General features: G+C 43.9%; 1 protein-coding gene across 1 annotated transcript in view; it reads left to right on the plus strand.

Annotated features, from left to right (window-relative positions):
- The window catches only part of LOC124555966 (nose resistant to fluoxetine protein 6-like), a 408,440-nt gene that overhangs the window by 192,023 nt on the left and 195,968 nt on the right, over positions 1 to 20,449 (plus strand). The window contains exon 4 of the mRNA XM_047130013.1: positions 1,201 to 1,359. Within this exon, the coding sequence (XP_046985969.1) occupies positions 1,201 to 1,359 (159 nt within the window). The remainder of the gene's footprint in view (positions 1 to 1,200; positions 1,360 to 20,449) is intronic.

Below are 20,449 nucleotides of genomic sequence, written 5' to 3' on the forward strand. Positions count from 1 at the left end.
AGATAATGGATCGACGATGAATAAAATGAGAGAAGAAAAATAAGGAAGTCGGTAGGGCACTCGCCCGCGAAAGGCAAAGGTCCCGAGTTCGAGTCTCGGTCCGGCACACACTGCAGTGTGAAAATCTGTCTATATACATCGGAGTAGGTACTAAAATCCATGGAGAAGAAATAAAAACTTTGAGGCTCGCCGATGACATTGTAATTCTGTCAGAGACAGAAAGGACATGGAAGAGCAGTTGAACGGAATGGACAGTGTCTTGAAAGGAGGATATAAGATGAACATCAACAAAAGCAAAACGAGGATAATGGAATGTAGTCGAATTAAATCAGGTGATGCTGAGGGAATTAGATTAGGAAATGAGACACTTAAAGTAGTAAAGGAGTTTTGCTATATGGGGAGCAAAATAACTGATGATGGTCGAAGTAGAGAGGATATAAAATGTAGACTGGCAATGACAAGGAAAGCGTTTCTGAAGAAGAGAAATTTGTTAACATCGAGTATAGATTTAAGTGTCAGGAAGTCATTTCTGAAAGTATTTGTATGGAGTGTAGCCATGTATGGAAGTGAAACGTGGACGATAAATAGTTTGGACAAGAAGAGAATAGAAGCTTTTGAAATGTGGTGCTACAGAAGAATGCTGAAGATTAGATGGGTAGATCACATAACTAATGAGGAGGTATTGAATAGAATTGGGGAGAAGAGGAGTTTGTGGCACAACTTGACAAGAAGAAGGGACCGGTTGGTAGGACATGTTCTGAGGCATCAAGGGATCACCAATTCAGCATTGGAGGGCAGCGTGGAGGGTAAAAATCGTAGAGGGAGACCAAGAGATGAATACACGAAGCAGATTCAGAAGGATATAGGTTGCAGTAAGTACTGGGAGATGAAGAAGCTTGCACAGGATAGAGTAGCATGGAGAGCTGCATCAAACCAGTCTCAGCACTGAAGACCACAACAACAACAATATACATAATTAAGTTTTTTTTTTTTTTTTTTTTTTTTTTTTTTTTTTTTTTTTTTTGTACAGCGATGTTACAATGTTTCAAAGAGTTCAGTATCGATATAGAAACATCGGTGTTTTAACTCCCAACACCGATATTTTGAAATCACGATTATTATCGAACATACATAATTGTAGTAGCAACTGAGGAAGAAAGACTACACGTATTAACAAGAGTGGTGTTGTGTGCGTTGCAGAGGAAGCGGGCGGCACGGACTACGCACTGGCGCAACAGCTGCTGGGGCTTGTGCCGCCGTTCGCCGTCACCTCCCCACGCAGCAACAACAGCCGCTGCCTTCAAGACTCCCGCCGATTCCTCGCAGCACTGCAGCGCCTCGAGCTATGGGCCGTCAGGGGTAAGCCAAAGCATAACGGACAATCTGGTGCACCAGCAAGCAAGCTGGAAAGACAATCTGGTCACTGTACAGTCTGAAACATCCCCTTAGAAAAATTTTAAATGGCAGTGCTGGAAAACCTCTACGTTATCTGATTTTTAAACAGCTGAGCAAAACTGAACGTACTCAGACATTCACTAAACTGATACACAATATTTTTAGCGCAACGCAATCTGACTTTCAATAATCCCTACAAAAGAATGGCCCTGACTAACAATAACCTATACCTTTCATGAATCACTTACCTCACAAAAATCTTCGTTACTCAAACTACTGCAATACACCGAGCGCTACTACTGCCAGCTAAATAAATGATTCTAACTACTGAAGGCACTAACTACTGATCGGCATAGTTAGCAAATGACAGATTTTGATAGAGAACAAACAATGTATTTACCTTAATAATATTCAAATGTCATCATATATATATATATATATATATATATATATATATATATATATATATATATATATATATATCAGTTCATGATATCCAGTATTACAAATTTACTCTCTCTGATGGACACACGTCCAGATCGTCCGCTCTCAAAATTCTGCCATCTCTCTCCCCACATCCACCACTGCTGGCGGCTAACCTCCAACTGCGCAACGCTACGCGCTGTTCCCATCCAACTGCCCAACACTACAATATCAAATATTCCAACAATGCAAACCAGCCACAGACTGCACACAGCACAGTCAGTGATTTTCATACAGAGCGGTACGTGGCGTTACCAACATAAAAACCTAAACAGCCTACTTACAAGTCGAGTAACAATAGGTTCCAAAAAGATGCATTCGACCTCACTACACTGTATCTTCCACATGAATGAAGATACAAGCTTTGGGTGATTTTTAACTAACAAACAGAACTACAATATTTTTATTTGCGAAATAACCATCCGATTTCACAAGAGTACAGGGTGATTATAATTAAAGTTAAACTTTCAAACCGCTGTAGAAATAGCACCACTGGTCAGAATGACGAAAAATTGCAAAGAAATATTATCGGACAAGGGAGAAAACGAATGGCAGAAGAAAAATAAATAGTTACAAAATGTAGCAACAGATGGTGCTGTAAGTATCATAATTTAATAGTGGTCGACTACAAATGACAAATGAATCATACAACAATACCTTAGGTGTACGTTTGACGTTAAACAAACTGTACTACTCAGTGTGCATGGGTGTTCAGGTGTGATACTGTTAGTTACGTAAACCCATCCACCACGACACAGGTCATATCACATCGGATGGGTCGGCCGAGGTGGCCGAGCGGTTCTAGGCGCTACAGTCTGGAACCGCGCGACCGCTACGGTCGCAGGTTCGAATCCTCCCTCGGGCATGAATGTATGTGACGTCCTTAGGTTAGTTAGGTTTAAGTAGTTCTAAGTTCTAGGGGACTGATGGCCTCAGCAGTTAAGTCCCATAGTGCTCAGAGCCATTTGAACCATTTGAACCCTTCAGTGTCCGGAACATCTGCAGAGCGACGTGTGCACAGTTATCATTCTTGTAATACAGCTTTACAAGCAGAGTGCGATCCTTCGTTGAGACAGTCATGGCGAACGTCGCAGCCGCGAAAGGAGGAAAAACCGTGTACCCGGCGTGTTTATACAAACTTCAGTGGCTCGTGCGCATAACAGGTGTTTTCATTTACGTATTTTGACACATACAGCGTCAACTATTGATCAATTTTCACGCTAATTTTTTTTGATTTTGTTCTGCCATATGTTTTCCCCCTTCTCCGATAATAATCCGTTGCAATTTGACGTCATTCTGACCAGTGTTGTTATTTCTTCGGCGTTTTGAAAGTTTAACTTTAATTATAATCCCCCTGTATATCATTTACATGCATGTACATGCAACCTTGCTGAAGGTGAAAGACGAAAGTGAAAAGGCCTGTCTTATGCTGAATGTGAAGAAAACGAAAATTATGGCTACTACACCTACTAGTTCGTGGGATATAGCAGGAGAAACCATGGAGGTAGTGACCACATTCAGTTATCTCGGTTCCCAGATCTCTGCTGATGGCGACTGCAGCCATGAAATCCAGAGATGCCTGTTGCTCGGTAGACAGGCGATGTCAAACCTCGACAAGCTTATAAGGTCCAGAGATATAACACTAGCAAAAAAGATCCGTATTGTGAGGGCTATGATCTTTCCAGTTGTGATGTATGGATGTGAGACCTGGGCCATTAGAAAGGCTGAACGGCGAAGAATTGACTCCTTCGAATTGTGGTGTTGGAGGAAACGTCTTAGAGTTCCATGGACTGCAAAGAGAACCAACAGATCAATATTGGATCAAATAAAACCAGATTTCTCCCTGGAAGGTCTAATGTTAAAACAAAAGCTGACCTACTTTGGACACACACTGCGAAGGCATGCCTCGCTGGGAAAAACATTAATGCTGGGGAAGATTGAAGGAACTAGAAGAAGAGGACGTCAGAGGATGAGATGGATCGATGGCATCACAGAAGCAATGTGTTCCAACCTGGAAGGTCTACGGGAGAAAGTGCAAGACAGGAAAAAGTGGCGTGATTTGGTTCATGGGGTCACGAAGAGTCGGAACCGACTAAACGAATAGAGAGAGAGAGAGAGAGAGAGAGAGAGAGAGAGAGAGAGAGAGACATGCAACCTTGTAGTAGTTTTTACAATTACGATCAGGTTCAAAATTTCCGTTCACCTTGCACAAATGTTCAATATGCCCTGCATCAGACACGTGACGAATACTCAAACGATAGTCAGACTCGTCTCATGCTTCTTCAAGCATGTCTGGAGTTCTGATTGTAGTTGTCTGGAGTACTCGTAATATTGCGCCTCAATGCGGTTGCTATGCGGCTCCGCCTTTCACCCAAAGTTGTTGGAAGAGGAGGGACACCAACCCACACAAAAACAGTCACATGCCCTGAGATTAGGTGACACTGAAGGCCAGGTTGCAGTGCGAGATTCCCACACTTCTTACGCTGTGTGGGGGTGCAGACGAAAATCACGCGGCACAGTTGTATTGCTGTGAAAGGCGTCAAGCGAGCGAGCTAGCTAGTTGCACCAAGGAGGACCCCTACCACCAATCATATGAATCTCAATTCCTTTCCTTTTCATAACGCATATGATAAACACCAGTTTTGGTAACTACTGGGTAGATACCAGAAAAATCTACTGTACCTTTCACATCTGATGTGACAGTAAAAGGAAAACGGCTTGTGGAGGCTCATAAGCAGGTGGCAAATATTGAAAATTCGACTGACCACTTCTGTTGGCCAAATCATTGAGATAAATACACAGAATCTAAAAAGTGACATTTCCCTGGAGGCTCATGACACCATCTGAGTGTATCCAGTCCGACATGCATAACTAGATGAAGGTATATTCTAGATTTCCTCTATGAATTTCGTGTTTCAACTATCAGCATATATGTCGACCCTGCATGTTTCATAAAGACAGCTTCCCACTCACTTTCCGCTGTCTTCTATGGCTTTTTCTTAAATCTTGAAATCCATCAAAGGCCTCCTTTCGTTTGTCTGTCATCCATTAGCCGGGAAACATATCTGTTCACGTCCATTACAGTTCCATTACAGTTCTAACTTCGTCTTCGACTCCAGTTTTTTCCCTCATCCACACAGTCACTTTTCACAACATGCATTTGTCCATTCCTCGCCGAACAACTCTCGGTTTTTGTTTTTCGTATTAAAAGTCCGTGCCTCACACACAAACTCAAAACTGATAACACAAACTGATTGTAGCCTTTCCTTTTCAGTCAAATTACAAATTTTGCATAGAAAACAAAAACTGATCGATAGTTTCTGTGATTTAAACGTTTATTTGTAGGATTTCCATTTCAAAGTGTCCATTGTGCATTACTTTAGTCCTATTACGGTATATACGAGGGGGGACGGGGGGGGGGGGGGGGGGCAAAATAACCCTGGTCCAGTAAATGTTCCATGCACCTTAAGACAGGCTACCAAACGTATAGCATCCCGACCCAGGGGAGAAGATGAAAGTTTGGTTGTCTATCTCATGGTGAGTGAAACATTTCCCGGGACACTTTTATGCTGCCGCTCCGTATTTCCAGGCTGGATGCGTTCCAATAATACATATTCTATCTGTGTTTTCCCCTGGTTTAAGATGTGAAACCCTCTTTAAACCTGGCAGAAAATCCAAAGAGATTCTGGTCGTATGTGAAGTATGTTAGCGGCAAGAAACAATCAATGCCTTCTCTGCGCGATAATAATGGAGACACTATCGAAGACAGTGCTGCCAAAGCAGAGTTACTAAACACAGCCTTCCGAAATGCCTTCACAAAAGAAGACGAAGTAAATATTCCAGAATTCGAATCGAGAACACCTGCCAACATGAGTAACGAAGAAGTAAATATCCTCGGAGTAGTGAAGCAACTCAAATCACTTAATAAAAGCAAGTCTTCTGGTCCAGACTGTATACCAATTAGGTTCCTTTCCGAGTATGCTGATGCATTAGCCCCATACTTAACAATCATACACAACCGTTCGCTCGACGAAAGATCCGTACCCAATGACTGGAAAGTTGCACAGGTCACACCAATATTCGAGAAAGGTAGTAGGAGCAATCCACTAAATTACAGGCCCATTTCGTTAAAGTCGATATGCAGCAGGATTTTAGAACATATATTGTGTTCTAACATTATGAATTACCTCGAAGAAAACGGTCGATTAACACACAGTCAACATGGGTTTAGAAAACATCGTTCCTGTTAAACACAACTAGCTCTTTATTCACATGAAGTGCTGAGTGCTATTGACAAGGAATTTCAGATCGATTCCGTATTCGTGGCTTTCCGGAAGTCTTTTGACACTGTACCACACAAGCGGCTCGTAGTGAAATTGCGTGCTTATGGAATATCGTCTCAGTTATGTGACTGGATTTGCGATTTCCTGTCAGAGAGGTCACAGTTCGTAGTAATTGACGGAAAGTCATCGAGTAAGACAGAAGTGATTTCTGGCGTTCCCCAAGGTAGTGTTATAGGCCCTTTGTTGTTCCTTATCTACATAAACGATTTGGGAGACCATCTGAGCAGCCGTCTTCGGTTGTTTGCAGATGACGCTGTCGTTTATCGACTAATAAAATCATCAGAAGATCAAAACAAACTGCAAAACGATTTAGAAAAAAAATATCTGAATGGTGTGAAAAGTGGCAGTTTGACCCTAAATAATGAAAAGTGTGAGGTAATCCACATGAGTGCTAAAAGGAACTCGTTAAACTTCGGTTACACGATAAATCAGTCTAATCTAAAAGCCGTAAATTCAACTAAATACCTAGGTATTACAATTACGAACAACTTAAATTGGAAAGAACACATAGAAAATGTTGTGGGGAAGGCAAACCAAAGGTTGAGTTTTATTGGCAGGACACTTAGACCTACTAAGGAGACTGCCTACACTACGCTTGTCCGTCCTCTTTTGGAATACTGCTGCGCGGTGTGGGATCCTTACCAGATAGGACTGACGGAGTACATCGAAAAAGTTCAAAGAAAGGCAGCACGTTTTGTATTATCGCGAAATATGGGAGAGAGTGTCACAGAAATGATACAGGATTTGGGATGGACATCATTAAAAGAAAGGCGTTTTTCGTTGCTATGGAACCTTCTCACGAAATTCCAATCACCAACTTTGTCCTTCGATTGCGAAAATATTTTGCTGACACCGACCTACATAGGGAGGAACGATCACCACCATAAAATAAGGGAAATCAGAGCTCTTACGGAAAGATATAGGTGATCATTCTTTCCACGCGCTATACGAGATTGGAATAACAGAGAATTGTGAAGGTGGTTCGATGAACCCCCTGCAGGCACTTAAATGTGATTTGCAGGGTATCCATGTAGATGTAGATGTAAATGATAATAGATTTGTTAATAATGTAAACTCCTTGTTTGGCTTATCTTATAATTCTCATTTTTAGAATAAATACAAGTCAATTATGATGAAGTGCTGATCGTTATTATAGCGTTCATATATCGCCCACCGCCGAGAACTACATCTAATATTCGTATCTGCTACTCACTGCAGCGTCAACTCAAATTTCGTTGAGGACCAGCAAAAACGAAGCAAATTTCGCAGGGAAATTGGACCCGCGTGCCAGCCACCTAGTTGGCAAGTGAGGCGTTTGTTGTGCGCAGATTAATGCAGGCTTGACGGCGTGGAAAATCGCCGCCACAGATCCGCAACGCTGGTTGACAGCTGCAGCGAGAGAGCAGGCGTGTCTGATGCACAAAGCAGGCTCGTTCTCGCTCGGTCATTACCACCGGGTCGGCTCAAGGCTAAGGCCAAACGTTTACATTCCTTAGCGCAGTACACGCGTGGGACAAGTTATACTTGTGCCTCGCTGGGGCTCCAACCAGATTTCGGAAACTGTGGAAAGGAAGTAATGGCATGTTCGAGCCCTAATAGATCCGTGAGGTACGCACACTCAGGCTAATTGGTACAACACTGTCTGAAAACGACAGGCGGTCGTCTTCTACTCCAGGTCCAGCACATAGGGGAAAGTTGGGTTAAGTGGCCACCTTAAGTAAGATGTTGTTTTTCTCTGACCTCATTTCATAAATACGTATATGAAATACGTCTGTGTAAACTGAATTCGTTCTCTAACTATGAAATATTGCATTGTTATTGAAATCCTGCCTTTGCAGCAGAAAAGTGAACTTAAGTGAAAGTTTGCAAAATGGCCAGTTTGTCCAGTAGGTAAAGCAAAGTGGCCAGAGACAGAGAAAAGCGGCCGCCCGGGCTAGCCGCGCGGTCCTGGGCGCCTTGCCACGGTTCGCGCGGCTTCCCCCGTGGGAAGTTCGAGTCCTCCCTCAGGCATGGGTGTCTGTGTTGTCCTTAGTGTAAGTTATTTTAAGCTAGATTAAGTAGTGTGTAAGCGAAGGGATCGATGACCTCAGAAGTTTGATCCCATAGCAACTTACCACCACCACCAGAGAAAAGCAAAAATAAGACACAGATGTACATTTTGGGACAATGAATAGGAAGAGATTGTGAAATAAAGAATATACGCATTTATAGAATGAAATATATTCATATCTGAGAAACAATATTTGAATATACTAATAATTTACTAAATTGTCCAACATGTTAATAGATTCAGTTTCCTAGTCAGACAGTAATACTTGTCATATGTTCAAAGTCAAATTAGGTTCAAAAGTACTAATACAGCATTCACATATAAACATGTCGTTATCCTCGTCACTCCCACCACTGCTTGTAATTAGAACATTTAATTCAGCTTTCATTGTCCATAGAGTTAGAGAAAATTTCGTTGCAATAAAAACATTCAGCACCCTTGTCTTCTTCATAGTAGTCTCCAAACCGCTGCTTCTTACTGGATATTTTCCTTCTTGCGTCTTTGCTTTCTTATGACTCATTTCAGTAGTTTTGGGCCTTTTAGTCATTCCTTCAGTCCCTGCTGCCTTCCTTCTTCTTTTGTTGATCTTCTAATCGTTCTTCAACTCATCTTCTAACAATTCAGTTTTGTATTGGCTCGGCGTTACTATCGTTGCCTTGCCGTTTCTTTGGATTTTATTTGTTTGTTCTTGGCCTAATTTAATTTTGGCATTTCTTGGATTTCCTGCAAAACATGTCAGCTGCGTTCTCATCTTATTTACTCAAGTGAAGAATGGGCCTACATTATTGTCATTGTCATTCACTTCTTCGTTACGCACCACTCCATTTTGATCTTTTCTTTTCTTTTCTGTTCTTTCCTTACAGCATCTAATGCCTGTTGCATACCTTGGTAATACCATTATTGTTGTAGCGATTTTCTTAAATAATTTGACGGCATCTGAACATGCAGCTGCAATAAGAGAATTTTTTCACCAAGTAGTTGATACACTAAAGCCTTAGTACACTTATTTTATGAAGTACAGTTGTCTTACGTATTATCAGTTCAGGTATCCGGAAACAGAGTAAATACATTACAATATACTTGGTCACTTTGTCCGTCAGGCGACTGGTCACTATACCGGGTTGGACGCCATTAAGCTAAATGTTGCTCGAGTACGAATTTACATAACATAGGCAGTTGTTTTGCTAGCATTGTAGCAGTTATATGAATAATTTATATATATACATATATGCAAATGAATTTATCAGTTGCTTATAGAAACAACAAAATATTTAACTGCGCGTGAGCGCGCGCAGCTGTCGCCACGAAACTTGCTGGCAATACCAAAGAAACCCCTTCGAATAGTCTTAAGAATATGCTTGAAGTAATTACGAAGAGAATAAAAGGAAGTGTCCACATTACCCGCCCTGACCGGTATAGCCGTCCTTACCCTACTAATTTTTTATGTTATCGTAAGTTTGTAAGTAGCATCACAAGGCGACTGCGGCCGGACAGACGTCTGTTCACCAATACCATGATCTATAGTAATGAAAAATGGTTCAAATGGCTCTAAGCACTATGGGACTTAACATCTGAGGTCATCAGTCCCCTAGACTTAGAACTACTTAAACCTAACTAAACTAAGGACATCACACACATCCATGCCCGAGGCAGGATTCGAACCTGCGGCCGTACCAGCAGCGCGGTTCCGGACTGGAGCGCCTAGAACCTCTCGGCCACAGCGGCCGGCTACAGTAATGATTCACCTGTTGTGTTAAAAGCAACAATACAAGAGGAAGGTTAGAGTATAAAGTCCCTGCAACACCCAAGTCTAACTACTGACTCAGGTCGGAAATGGCGTGGTGACGAATCTGTCACAAGTTTCCCGAAGGAAATATTGCAGCACTGGTCGAGAATTATGTAAACAATCAGTGCGAAATTTAAGTAAAACTAAACTGAAAGAGATTCGACGGGCATAAAAGCACGTTGGCGATTCTCTGACTCACGCAGTTTGAAAAAACATTGATTTTTCAGTAGTTCTTATACGTTTCACCCTAAAAGGCGCGTTAAACGACTTTGTCTAGCCTTAGCACATACCTTGTTTCTTATCTCAAATTTTCATCCTCTTCTGTGAGCAATTTACTTATTCCGTAGATACTGGTTTGCGTCTGTGGTGCGCCAGTGTCCAGGGTTCGAGTCCAGTTCAGCACAAAATATGTGTTTAAGTTATCCAAATGCTTTCGCCAAGGCTCTCACCGGCGCTATGGCCTCTAGTTGTGGTTCAGTCATTATACTGGAAAAGACAATGGCAGAGGAGGGTTAGAGGTTAGCGTCTCGTTGACAGAAAGGTCTCCTGCCGATTCACTTCGAAAATTACGGAGACAAGAATGGGCCACAGCCTTGTCGAAGGAAATATTGCAATACCGATTAAAAGCTACGTCAATAACCGGGGAGAAATGTAAGTAAAAATATTAGGTAGTGATTAGACGGGCATCCAAACGCACTGCAGAGACGCTATCTCATTCAGTTTTAAGAAACGTTGTTTTTTCTGCTTTTCTTCTACGTTTGACCCAACGTTTCTTATCCCAGTGAATAACCTCATCTCTGATGAATTCACGCCTTCGTAGCTAAGGTATGCCACCGCCGAAGGCTAAAATATAAATCCTATCCACAGTGTCCAGACAACAGTGTTGATGCTTATACGTCCGTTGGATGAGGGCGGTGTTCTCGGCAATTCCTTTGGTGCTGGACGAGCGGCTATAGGCTGTCACCGGTTCCCGTCGTCTCCTTGCTATAAACATCACAAACACAACACTATATTCCACAAGAAGTCATCACAATCACCTAAACTTAACAGATATGCTTAAGACACACCAGTAACACGTCGCAAAAGAAATGCATCTTTGCAAAAGAAGAAACGCCGCTAAGTTTATTGCTAAACAAACCTTGCAGTTTTTCTCATCCAACGACGGTATAGCACTCATCTTTTCTGTCTTGGGGAAATTCCTGGTAACTAACTCTCTTCTCTCACATTGTCGTAGCGTATTTGATCTGCAGTAATTCCCTTCCATAACCTCAATTCGTGACATAACGTATCAAACCCATAATATTATACGTCTTCTGTCTACGCAAAATTTTATATTTACTTAGTAAGTGTTTGTGTTTAGCATGCGGGAGTTAGAATGCCTCATAGCATAAACAGAGCAGGGGAGGAATATTTCATATAAAATGTGATGCACCGCCGGCCGGAGTGGCCGTGCGGTTCTGGGCACTACAGTCTGGAACCGCGAGACCGCTACGGTCGCAGGTTCGAATCCTGCCTAGGGCATGGATGTGTGTGATGTCCTTAGGTTAGTTAGGTTTAAGTAGTTCTAAGTTCTAGGGGACTGATGACCTTAGAAGATTAGTCCCATAGTGCTCAGAGCCATTTGAACAATTTTTGTGATGCACCTGTGTGTCTCATGCGCTAAACGTCTATCAGTCTGAGCTGTCAAAGAGAATCGTAAGTAACCTGATTTTAAATGTAACATTTTCTCAGCCGATATTGACACGGTGATTAAACAGGGGTAAAAGTCGTTCATCAAACATACATTATCTCTAAGTGCTGAAATGATAGTGACTAGTTCCAAAGGCGACTTCAAAGTTAACCTAGATCTGGGACGAGAGACATATTGCAGCGAGTTCCAAACTCAGGCTCGTCACTGCAATAATCCTCATAATAGCTTTGTATTCCCCTAAAACTTTTACTGTAAAAAAATTTGTACAGGAAAAATACAGAAACTGTGTGTGTGTGTGTACCGATGCGTCCTACTGATACCCTTTATAGAACTTCACATCACAGCCTCTCTTGCTCGATGGTCAGGTATCCGTGAGCTAGAATGTGCGGTGATAAGACACTGGCCTCGCGTTCAGGAGGACAGGTGCAAACTCCTGTTCAGCCATCCAGATTTGGATTTGGGTTACCTATGGCAAATGTTGAAACAGGGGCGACCGATTTCCTGTCCCAACTTTCCCCAATACGGGTCTGTGCTCCGCGTCCAATGTCATCAATTTCCCCGTCGTCGACGAGACGTTAAAACCTAATCTATCTTACTTTCTTCGAGAATGTGTTCCAGGAACACGCCGCAGGATTCTCTTTAAAGTGGGACACATCTCCCGAAGAACGGGAGCAATGGGATGAGGTGACACATGGGAAGTGGACGGACGACTGTTAGAAAGATGGGATAGTATGCAGCAGATGATCAGGAAATTCCTTTGGGTAGCGGAGCAATTCGTATAAGATTGGAGGCTACGAGGCTACACATAACTTATCACCTCGCCGCACCGAAAGCGCAAAGGGAGAGGCTGAGTGATAAGCAGCAGAGGGGAAAGGGGGGGGGGGATGTAGGATTTTCAGAAATGTGTAATACAAAATTTACATCTCAGCTCAAAACCAACGATCTTGTCACAGCTTGAAGGGTGAGGCTGGTACTGGCTCTGGAAGTAGTTAGGAAGGTTGCAGTATAACATCCTGTTATTGGTAGTTTCAGTCTGCGGTGCACGTGGAATCGACATGATGACGTTGGACATCAAACATTACCTTTGAATGGTTCAAATGGCTCTGAGCACTATGGGACTTAACATCTATGGTCATCAGTCCCCTAGAACTTAGAACTACTTAAACCTAACTAACCTAAGTACATCACACAACACCCAGTCATCACAAGGCAGAGAAAATTCCTGACCCCGCCGGGAATCGAACCCGGGAACCCGGGCGTGGGAAGCGAGAACGCTACCGCACGACCGCGAGCTGCGGACTACCTTTGAATTTTAGAGGAAAGTGGTAGACGTATTATTGAAGGACTCATCCTGGCATTTCCTAGAAACGATTTAGGAAAACTGCGAAAAACTCAAGTCTGGATGCCCTGGCGGGAATTTGAACCGGCGCCTACCTAATCCGGGGCCTGTGTGCTGGTCGCTGCGCCACCTCTCTGGGTTTGAGCAATGCGAAGTGGCGCGAAATAGAAAGCGCGCGGTCCCTTTCAGACACAATCAGCGATTGAGGGCAGGAAGGCCTGTGGTTTGGCTGACACAGGTAAGATGTCATTAGCACAGCTGCTGCTCCATGCTGTACATTTTAATTCCGCCCACGGAAAAACAATGCCTAGTTACACTTGAAATTGCCTCTAACCGCAGCTACTTTGCATACCAGATTAGTGTAAATGGCAAAGGACATCTCACACCACCGTTATTTACCTTCTCTATTTCTCACTTTAAAGATAGTACGTGTAGAACAGGATTGTCTGCACGCTTCCTTATGTATTCTGATTACTGTAACTTTATCAGTGTACTCTCTCGTTGATATTTATGTTGAATCGTTCGACGAAACGTGCTCTTGAAAATGCCTAACATGGGAGCGGAGGGTTCTGTCAGCGCACGAATCTTAATTTTACAGACTACAGACCGACAGCAGAACTGTCAACTTACTAAGTTCCGAGAGCCAGTATTAAGTAAGGGGCCTAGGAATATACAGGGAATACCGGAAACATTTATCGATTTAACAAGTCTATATCGTCTTCAATACATGAAAGAAGATATAAATTTGGAGTGAATTTAAAGTTACCCATAAAACTGAAAAGTTTTTATTTTCAAAATAACCACCCGATTTCAAGTAGGTGTGCCTCTTACATGCATGCATAAAAACTTCGAAATAAATTTTAGAATTACGTTTAGGATAAAAGTGAAAGGCATAACGAAAGTCCAATGTGCTCTTCTCCGGACTCACAACAAACATCCAGACGGTGTATAAACTCGTCCCATATTTTAGCGAGTGTGTTTGGAATTACTGCTTTTGCCATGCGGCGTCATAGCTTAACCAAACTTCTTGGAAGGGGAGGCACATACACCGAGTCTCTACCAAACACAGCAACCACACACACCACGAGATAAGGCTACAATCTTTGAGGCGGATCCATGGTTCAAGCAGCTCATTGCTAACAAACGCTCATACTTGCACGTACCAGTGCTCTGTCCTGTTGAAAAGTGTATTTTTCGGCTTTGTCTCGCAACTGCGGAAAAATTCAGATGGACGAGCAAGAAAGCGAACGATCTGTGCCAGGGGAACCGCTACCGGGAATCACATGAATGCAGCTTACAAATGGCGTCAACTTTTCGCTTCAACTAGTGACCTGACCCAAGTCAGTACTAAGTATCTATGGGCAGACGACTCATCTAGCGTTGCGATAATAAATTACATACACAACCCTTCCTCGTGTATCAGTCTAGTTAAAACCGTATGAAAATTCCTATAGCAGTTCCTTTGATTAGCCTTCAGGTACAAATGGTTCAAATAACTCTGAGCACTATGGGACTTAACAGCTGAGGTCGTCAGTCTCCTAGACTTAGAACTACTTAAACCTAACTAACCTAAGGACATCACACACATCCATGTCCGAGGCAGGATTAGAACCTGCGACCGCAACGGTAGCGCGGTTCCGGACTGAAGCACCTACAACCGCTCGGTCACTTCGGCCGGCTCTTCAGGTATAAACAAAGGTTTGCGACGTGGTTATGGCCGCACGACGAGAATTAACAGACTTTGAACGCTGAATGGTAGTACGAGCTAAACGCAGATGACATTCCATTCCGGAAATCGTTGGGGAATTCAATATTACGAGAGCCACAGTGTCAAGAATGTGCCGAGAATACTAAATTTCAGGCATTACCTCTCACCACGGACAACGCAGTTGCCGAACGTCTTCACTTAACGACCGACAGCAGCGGCGTTTGCGTAGAGTTGTCAGTGCTAACAGACAACCAACACTACATGAAATAATCGCAGAAATCTATGTGGGATTTGCGATGAACGATTTAGTTAGGAAATTGCAGCGAAATTTGCCGTTAATGAGCCATGGCAGTAGATGACCGACGCGAGTGTCTTTGCTAACATCACGACACCGCCTGCAGCACCACTCGTGTGCTCGTGAACATATCGGTTGGGCCCTGGTCGACTGGAATACCATGGTCTCGTCAGACGAGTCCCGATTTCAGTTGGCTAGAGTGGGTTAGAGTGTTGCGGAGACCCCACGAAGCCACGGACCCAGGTTGTCACCAAGACACTGTGCAAGCTGGTGGTGGCCGAGGCCTACGAGAAACACTGGTCGCGGCGCGTACGTCACGAAGGTAGTCCTTGGCTCGCTCGCTCGCTCAAATCAGCAGACACACTACGCTTCTACACCTGTTAACTCGTAACTAGGCGTGTCCGTACAAACGAAAATTGAATCTTCTACAGGAATCCGCTATTATGGAATTTTACTATTATTAGTGCTATAAAGATGGGAAGTCCATGGGCCTACTTATAATTTGTTATGGCTGTACTGGCGTACAATAAAATAAAATCACGCTAAAATGATTATCAGTTGCATAAGGCACCACTTACAGCATGTAATGAATACTGGTAAGCACAAGAGACTAAATGCTATAAACAAGCCGTTCTACCACTTATATCGAGTATTGATCTTAAGTTTTGCTGTATTACTGTTAGTCAATAAGACTTCATAATAGCAGATTCCAGTGGAAGATGCAATTCTCGTTAGTACTTACACGCCCAGCTGCGAGTTAACAAGTTTAGAAACGCATTTTTTCTGCTGAGCTGAGCGAGCGAGCGAGTTCAGGACTACCTTCGTGACGTACGCGCCGCGGCCTGCCTTTCTCATGGGCCTCGGTGGTGGCTCCACAATGGTGTGGGCTGTGTTTACATACAATGGACTTGGTCCTATGGTCCTGCTGAACCGATCATTGACTGGAAATTGTTATGTTCAGCTACCTGGAGACCATTTGCAACCATTTATGGACTTTATGTTTCCAAACAACGATGGCATGTCACCGGGCCACAATTGTTGGCGACTGGGCAATTCGAGCGATTGATTAGGCCACCCACGTTGCCTTACATGAATGCCATTGAACATTTATGGCACATAACAGAGAGGTCAGTTCGTTCACAAAATCCTGCACCGGCAACACATTCGTAATTGTGGTCGGCTATAGAGGCAGCATGCCTCAGTATTTCAGCAGGTAACTTCCAACGACATGTCGAATCCATGCCGCGTTGAGGTGCTATACTACGCCGCACAAAAGGAGGTCCGACACGATGTTAGGACGTATCTCATGAGTTTTGTCACCCGAGTGTATTTATAGATATGTATAGATTCTGATCAAGCTTCGTTGCTCCCTGGAATTGCGGCGGCTGTTTATTGCATTTCCCGGTAGATACTGCCTCCCCTGTAACTGACTAGTTCGTAGCTCCCATCATTGTCACGAGATGCCACATCAATGCCAAATAAATGAGGGTCAGATAAAAATACATGTATTACACACTCATTGTTACTATAATTATAAATTACGTACGAATACACAAACCTTTCTTGTGAATCAGTCTATCTACCAGTGAAAACCGTATCGAAATCGCCGCAGAATTTCCCGAGATTATCTTAAAATCAAATGGTTCAAGTGGCTCTGAGCACTATGGGACTTCTGAGGTCAACAGTCCCCTAGAACTTAGAACTAGTTAAACCTAACTAAGCTAAGGACATCACACACATCCATGCCCGAGGCAGGATTCGAACCTGCGATCGTAGCGGTCGCGCGGTTCCAGATCGCGCGGTTCCAGACTACAGCGCCTAGAACCGCTCGGCCACTCAGGCCGGCAGATTATCTTACTACAGGGTGTTTATAATTAAAGTGCACGTAATCACAGAGATACAGTGTTGGCTGTATGACAGTGAAACTTCGTAGATATTCTTATGCCTTATTGTGGGACCCATTTATTCTGAAAAAAAATTAGTTCCAGTTTTGGATACCAGGTACAAATCTGGCACTGTGAATGCAAGAAAGACATATAGAAATTTTTCCATATGTAATGGATTAGGAACGGGACGCGGGCAGAAAAGTTCAAGCAAGTGATTTCATTATTAACCGCCAGTTAACACAATTTGTTCAATACGGGTACTGGAGACAGCGCTATACAGCCCCAGATTTTCACCTGGTGGCCAAAATTGGAACTAATTTTTTGCCAACTTCAATCGGTTCCGCATTAGCGTACTAACATATCTTCCTAATTTTGCTGCCATGCGATAATTACAGCCCATACTGGACCTCTGTGACTAGCTGCACTTTAACTATAACCACCCTCCATGTATAGATGTGTAAGCTAAAATTTGCCCTCATTCAAGTAGAAGACATAATCTTGAGAATTCAGGTGAATATTTTGAAAGACCCTGTACTAAAACCCCGTATGTATCGCTGCCGTAGGAACTGAAGACTCAAGATTAGACTAAATTCAGTCCGTTTAGAGTCACTTAAGCAACAAACGCTTATGGAGCGGGAAGAAACCCTGAATATTGGGAATATCTTCTGCCACGCACTGTCCAGTGGTTATCGGGGCATAGCCATAGGTGTAAACGTAGATGTAGTCTCTCATAGCCGCTGATACCATATGACCTTGGTTTATACGTATAAACTTATAATAGGCGGTATACAGATGCAGGACAACGAGTCTCTCATTTAAACTAAACTAAACTCCGTCTGAACAAGCCTTACCGGCCGCCGTGTCATTCTCAGCCCACAGGCGTCACCGGATCGTATATGGACGGGCATGTGGCCAGCACACCGCTCTCCCGGCCGTATGTCAGTTTACGAGACCGGAGCCGCTACTTCTCAATCAAGTAGCTCCTCAGTTTGCCTCACAAGGGCTGAGTGCACCCCGCTTGCCAACAGCGCTCGGTAGACCGGATGGTCACCCATCCAAGTGCTAGCCCAACACGACAGTGCTTAACTTCGTTAATCTGACGGGAATCGGTGTTACCATTGCTGCAAGGCCGTCGGCGAGTCTCCCATTTACCTCCACAAATATGGATAACAGCCAGTTTCTCCACTGGAAGTGTACACTTACAGTATATTTGCACAGTGGTACTCACATACAACTGAGTGCGACTCTACATCTCCGTCCAGCCAAGGGTGCCTTCGTTCGCAACTGGGATACTTAACGGACGATATAGTTCACAATATCCAGGTGGTTTTCATAGGTTTCGAGTCTGGCTGGATCGCCGTACAGTCTCACTGCCCTTGCTGAGCGTCTGTTCGGTCTGCCACATCTACATACGTACTCCGAAATCCACTGTGAATCGCATGGCAGAGTAATGGTTCAAATGGCTCTGAGCACTATGGGACTCAACTTCTAAGGCCATCAGTCCCCTAGAACTTAGAACTACTTAAACCTAACTAACCTAAGGACATCACACACATCCATGCCCGAGGCAGGATTCGAACCCGCGACCGTAGCGGTCTCGCGGTTCCAGACTGTAGCGCCTAGAACCGCACGGCCACTCCGGCCGGCCATGGCAGAGTATACTTAGCATTGTAGGACATGTTAGGACTTTCTTCCCATTCCAGGCGCGCATGGAACGCAAGAAGATTATCTGCTTAAAAGTTTCCGTGGACTCTGTAATTAGTCTAACCTTGTCTTCTCGGTCCCTAAGGGTGTGGCTGACAATACCACTGCCCTCTTGGCTTAGTACTGGTTCTCTAAACTTGGGAGATAGGCTTTCGCGAGATAATTGGCGTCTACCTTCAAGCGTCTGCGGGTTCAGTATCTTCAGCATCTCCGTGATGCACTTCCGTGTGTCAAACAGACCTGTGACAATTAGTGTAAGTTCAATATTCCCGGTAGTGCTATCTTGTATGGGTCCCACACGTTTGAGCAGTACTCTAAGATGGAACGCGTAAGAAATTTTTAAGAACACTCCTTCGTTGAGTTATTGCATTTCCCACACTTAGGCACTACTGTAAAATGGAACGCACAAGTGATTTTTTAAGAATACTCCTTCGTTGACTGACTGCACTTCCCCAGTATCCTGCCAATGAACCGAAGTTTACCGCCTGCTTTTCCATGCGATCGAATACATGTTGTCATTCCATTTCGTATTCCTACAAATCGGTTGTCCCGCCGCTGCACCCTCGAGGACTGGTACCCATATATGGAAATTGTAGGGACAGTTCAGCGACCACAACCTGCAACTGGAGCGACGTCTGCGGGAGGAAATGGCCGGAGCAATCTGTCGCAGGGAACGCATCCATTACTGCGCTAATGTGTGTCGTGTGTCCCTCATTAAGCAAGCACGGGTCCTCTGATAGGCCAAGGTCGTCGACGGTTCAGTCCCTAATACTGGAGCTGGAAGAGTCGTTACGTGCGTTAAAGCCTCCATAAAGCAGAAACAGATGAGTCTGTTAAGCTGTTCTGTGTGACGTTAGTGAAGTTGTGATAAGACACAGCACATGGTCAGTGTATGTGTGGCCTGGACTGAAATAGCAGTTTCTGTAGTTCAGTTGCACAATGGCAGCGCTGTAGTCACTGGCAAGCACTACTATACGTACACAAATTTCAAATTGATCCAAGTGATACCTAAGCATACACGATTTTCACTGTAGCACAGAATCACTTCACGAGTTAAGCTCTCCTTCCATTTCTCTTCTCCGTTATGATGATACTTGCCGCATTCTGCAGGGGCAATAAAGATGCTTCTGCAGAGTTTTCCATGGGAACTGTTTGATCACCCACAATACAGCGCGTAATTGCCTCTCGCTGAATTTCATCCCTGATCACATGAACCGCTGGCTATGAAAAACACATTTTGGCACAGGCAACGAGCTATAGATCATCGTAGAGAATTGGCGGAAAGCACCGGCGGTTGTCTGCTATGTCGAGGATATTGTAAAGTTGGTACAACGCTACGACAAGTGTCCAAGTCGGAGTGGTAGCTATGTAGAGGAGTGGCTGGAAGGTGTAGCTAACTGTTGCAAATAAAACAGTTTTGATTTTGCGGCTTCCATTTCACGATTGACCGGAACTTACTTTCCGAATAGCCCTCGTGTTATTATAAGTAGTGAACTGCGCATGTCAGCAGCTCGTGGTCGTGCGGTAGCGTTCTCGCTTCCCGCGCCCGGGTTCCCGGGTTCGACTCCCGGCAGGGTCAGGGATTTTCTCTGCCTCGTGATGACTGGGTGTTGTGTGATGTCCTTAGGTTTAAGTAGTTCTAAGTTCTAGGGGACTGATGACCGTAGATGTTAAGTCCCATAGTGCTCAGAGCCATTTGAACCATTTTTTTGAACTGCGCATCGTTCTTGCAGCAGTCGGAGAGTTCGTTGTCACAGCTGATCCTGCTCT

Source organism: Schistocerca americana, chromosome X (genome assembly GCF_021461395.2).
Source record: "Schistocerca americana isolate TAMUIC-IGC-003095 chromosome X, iqSchAmer2.1, whole genome shotgun sequence".
NCBI lineage: Eukaryota > Metazoa > Arthropoda > Insecta > Orthoptera > Acrididae > Schistocerca > Schistocerca americana.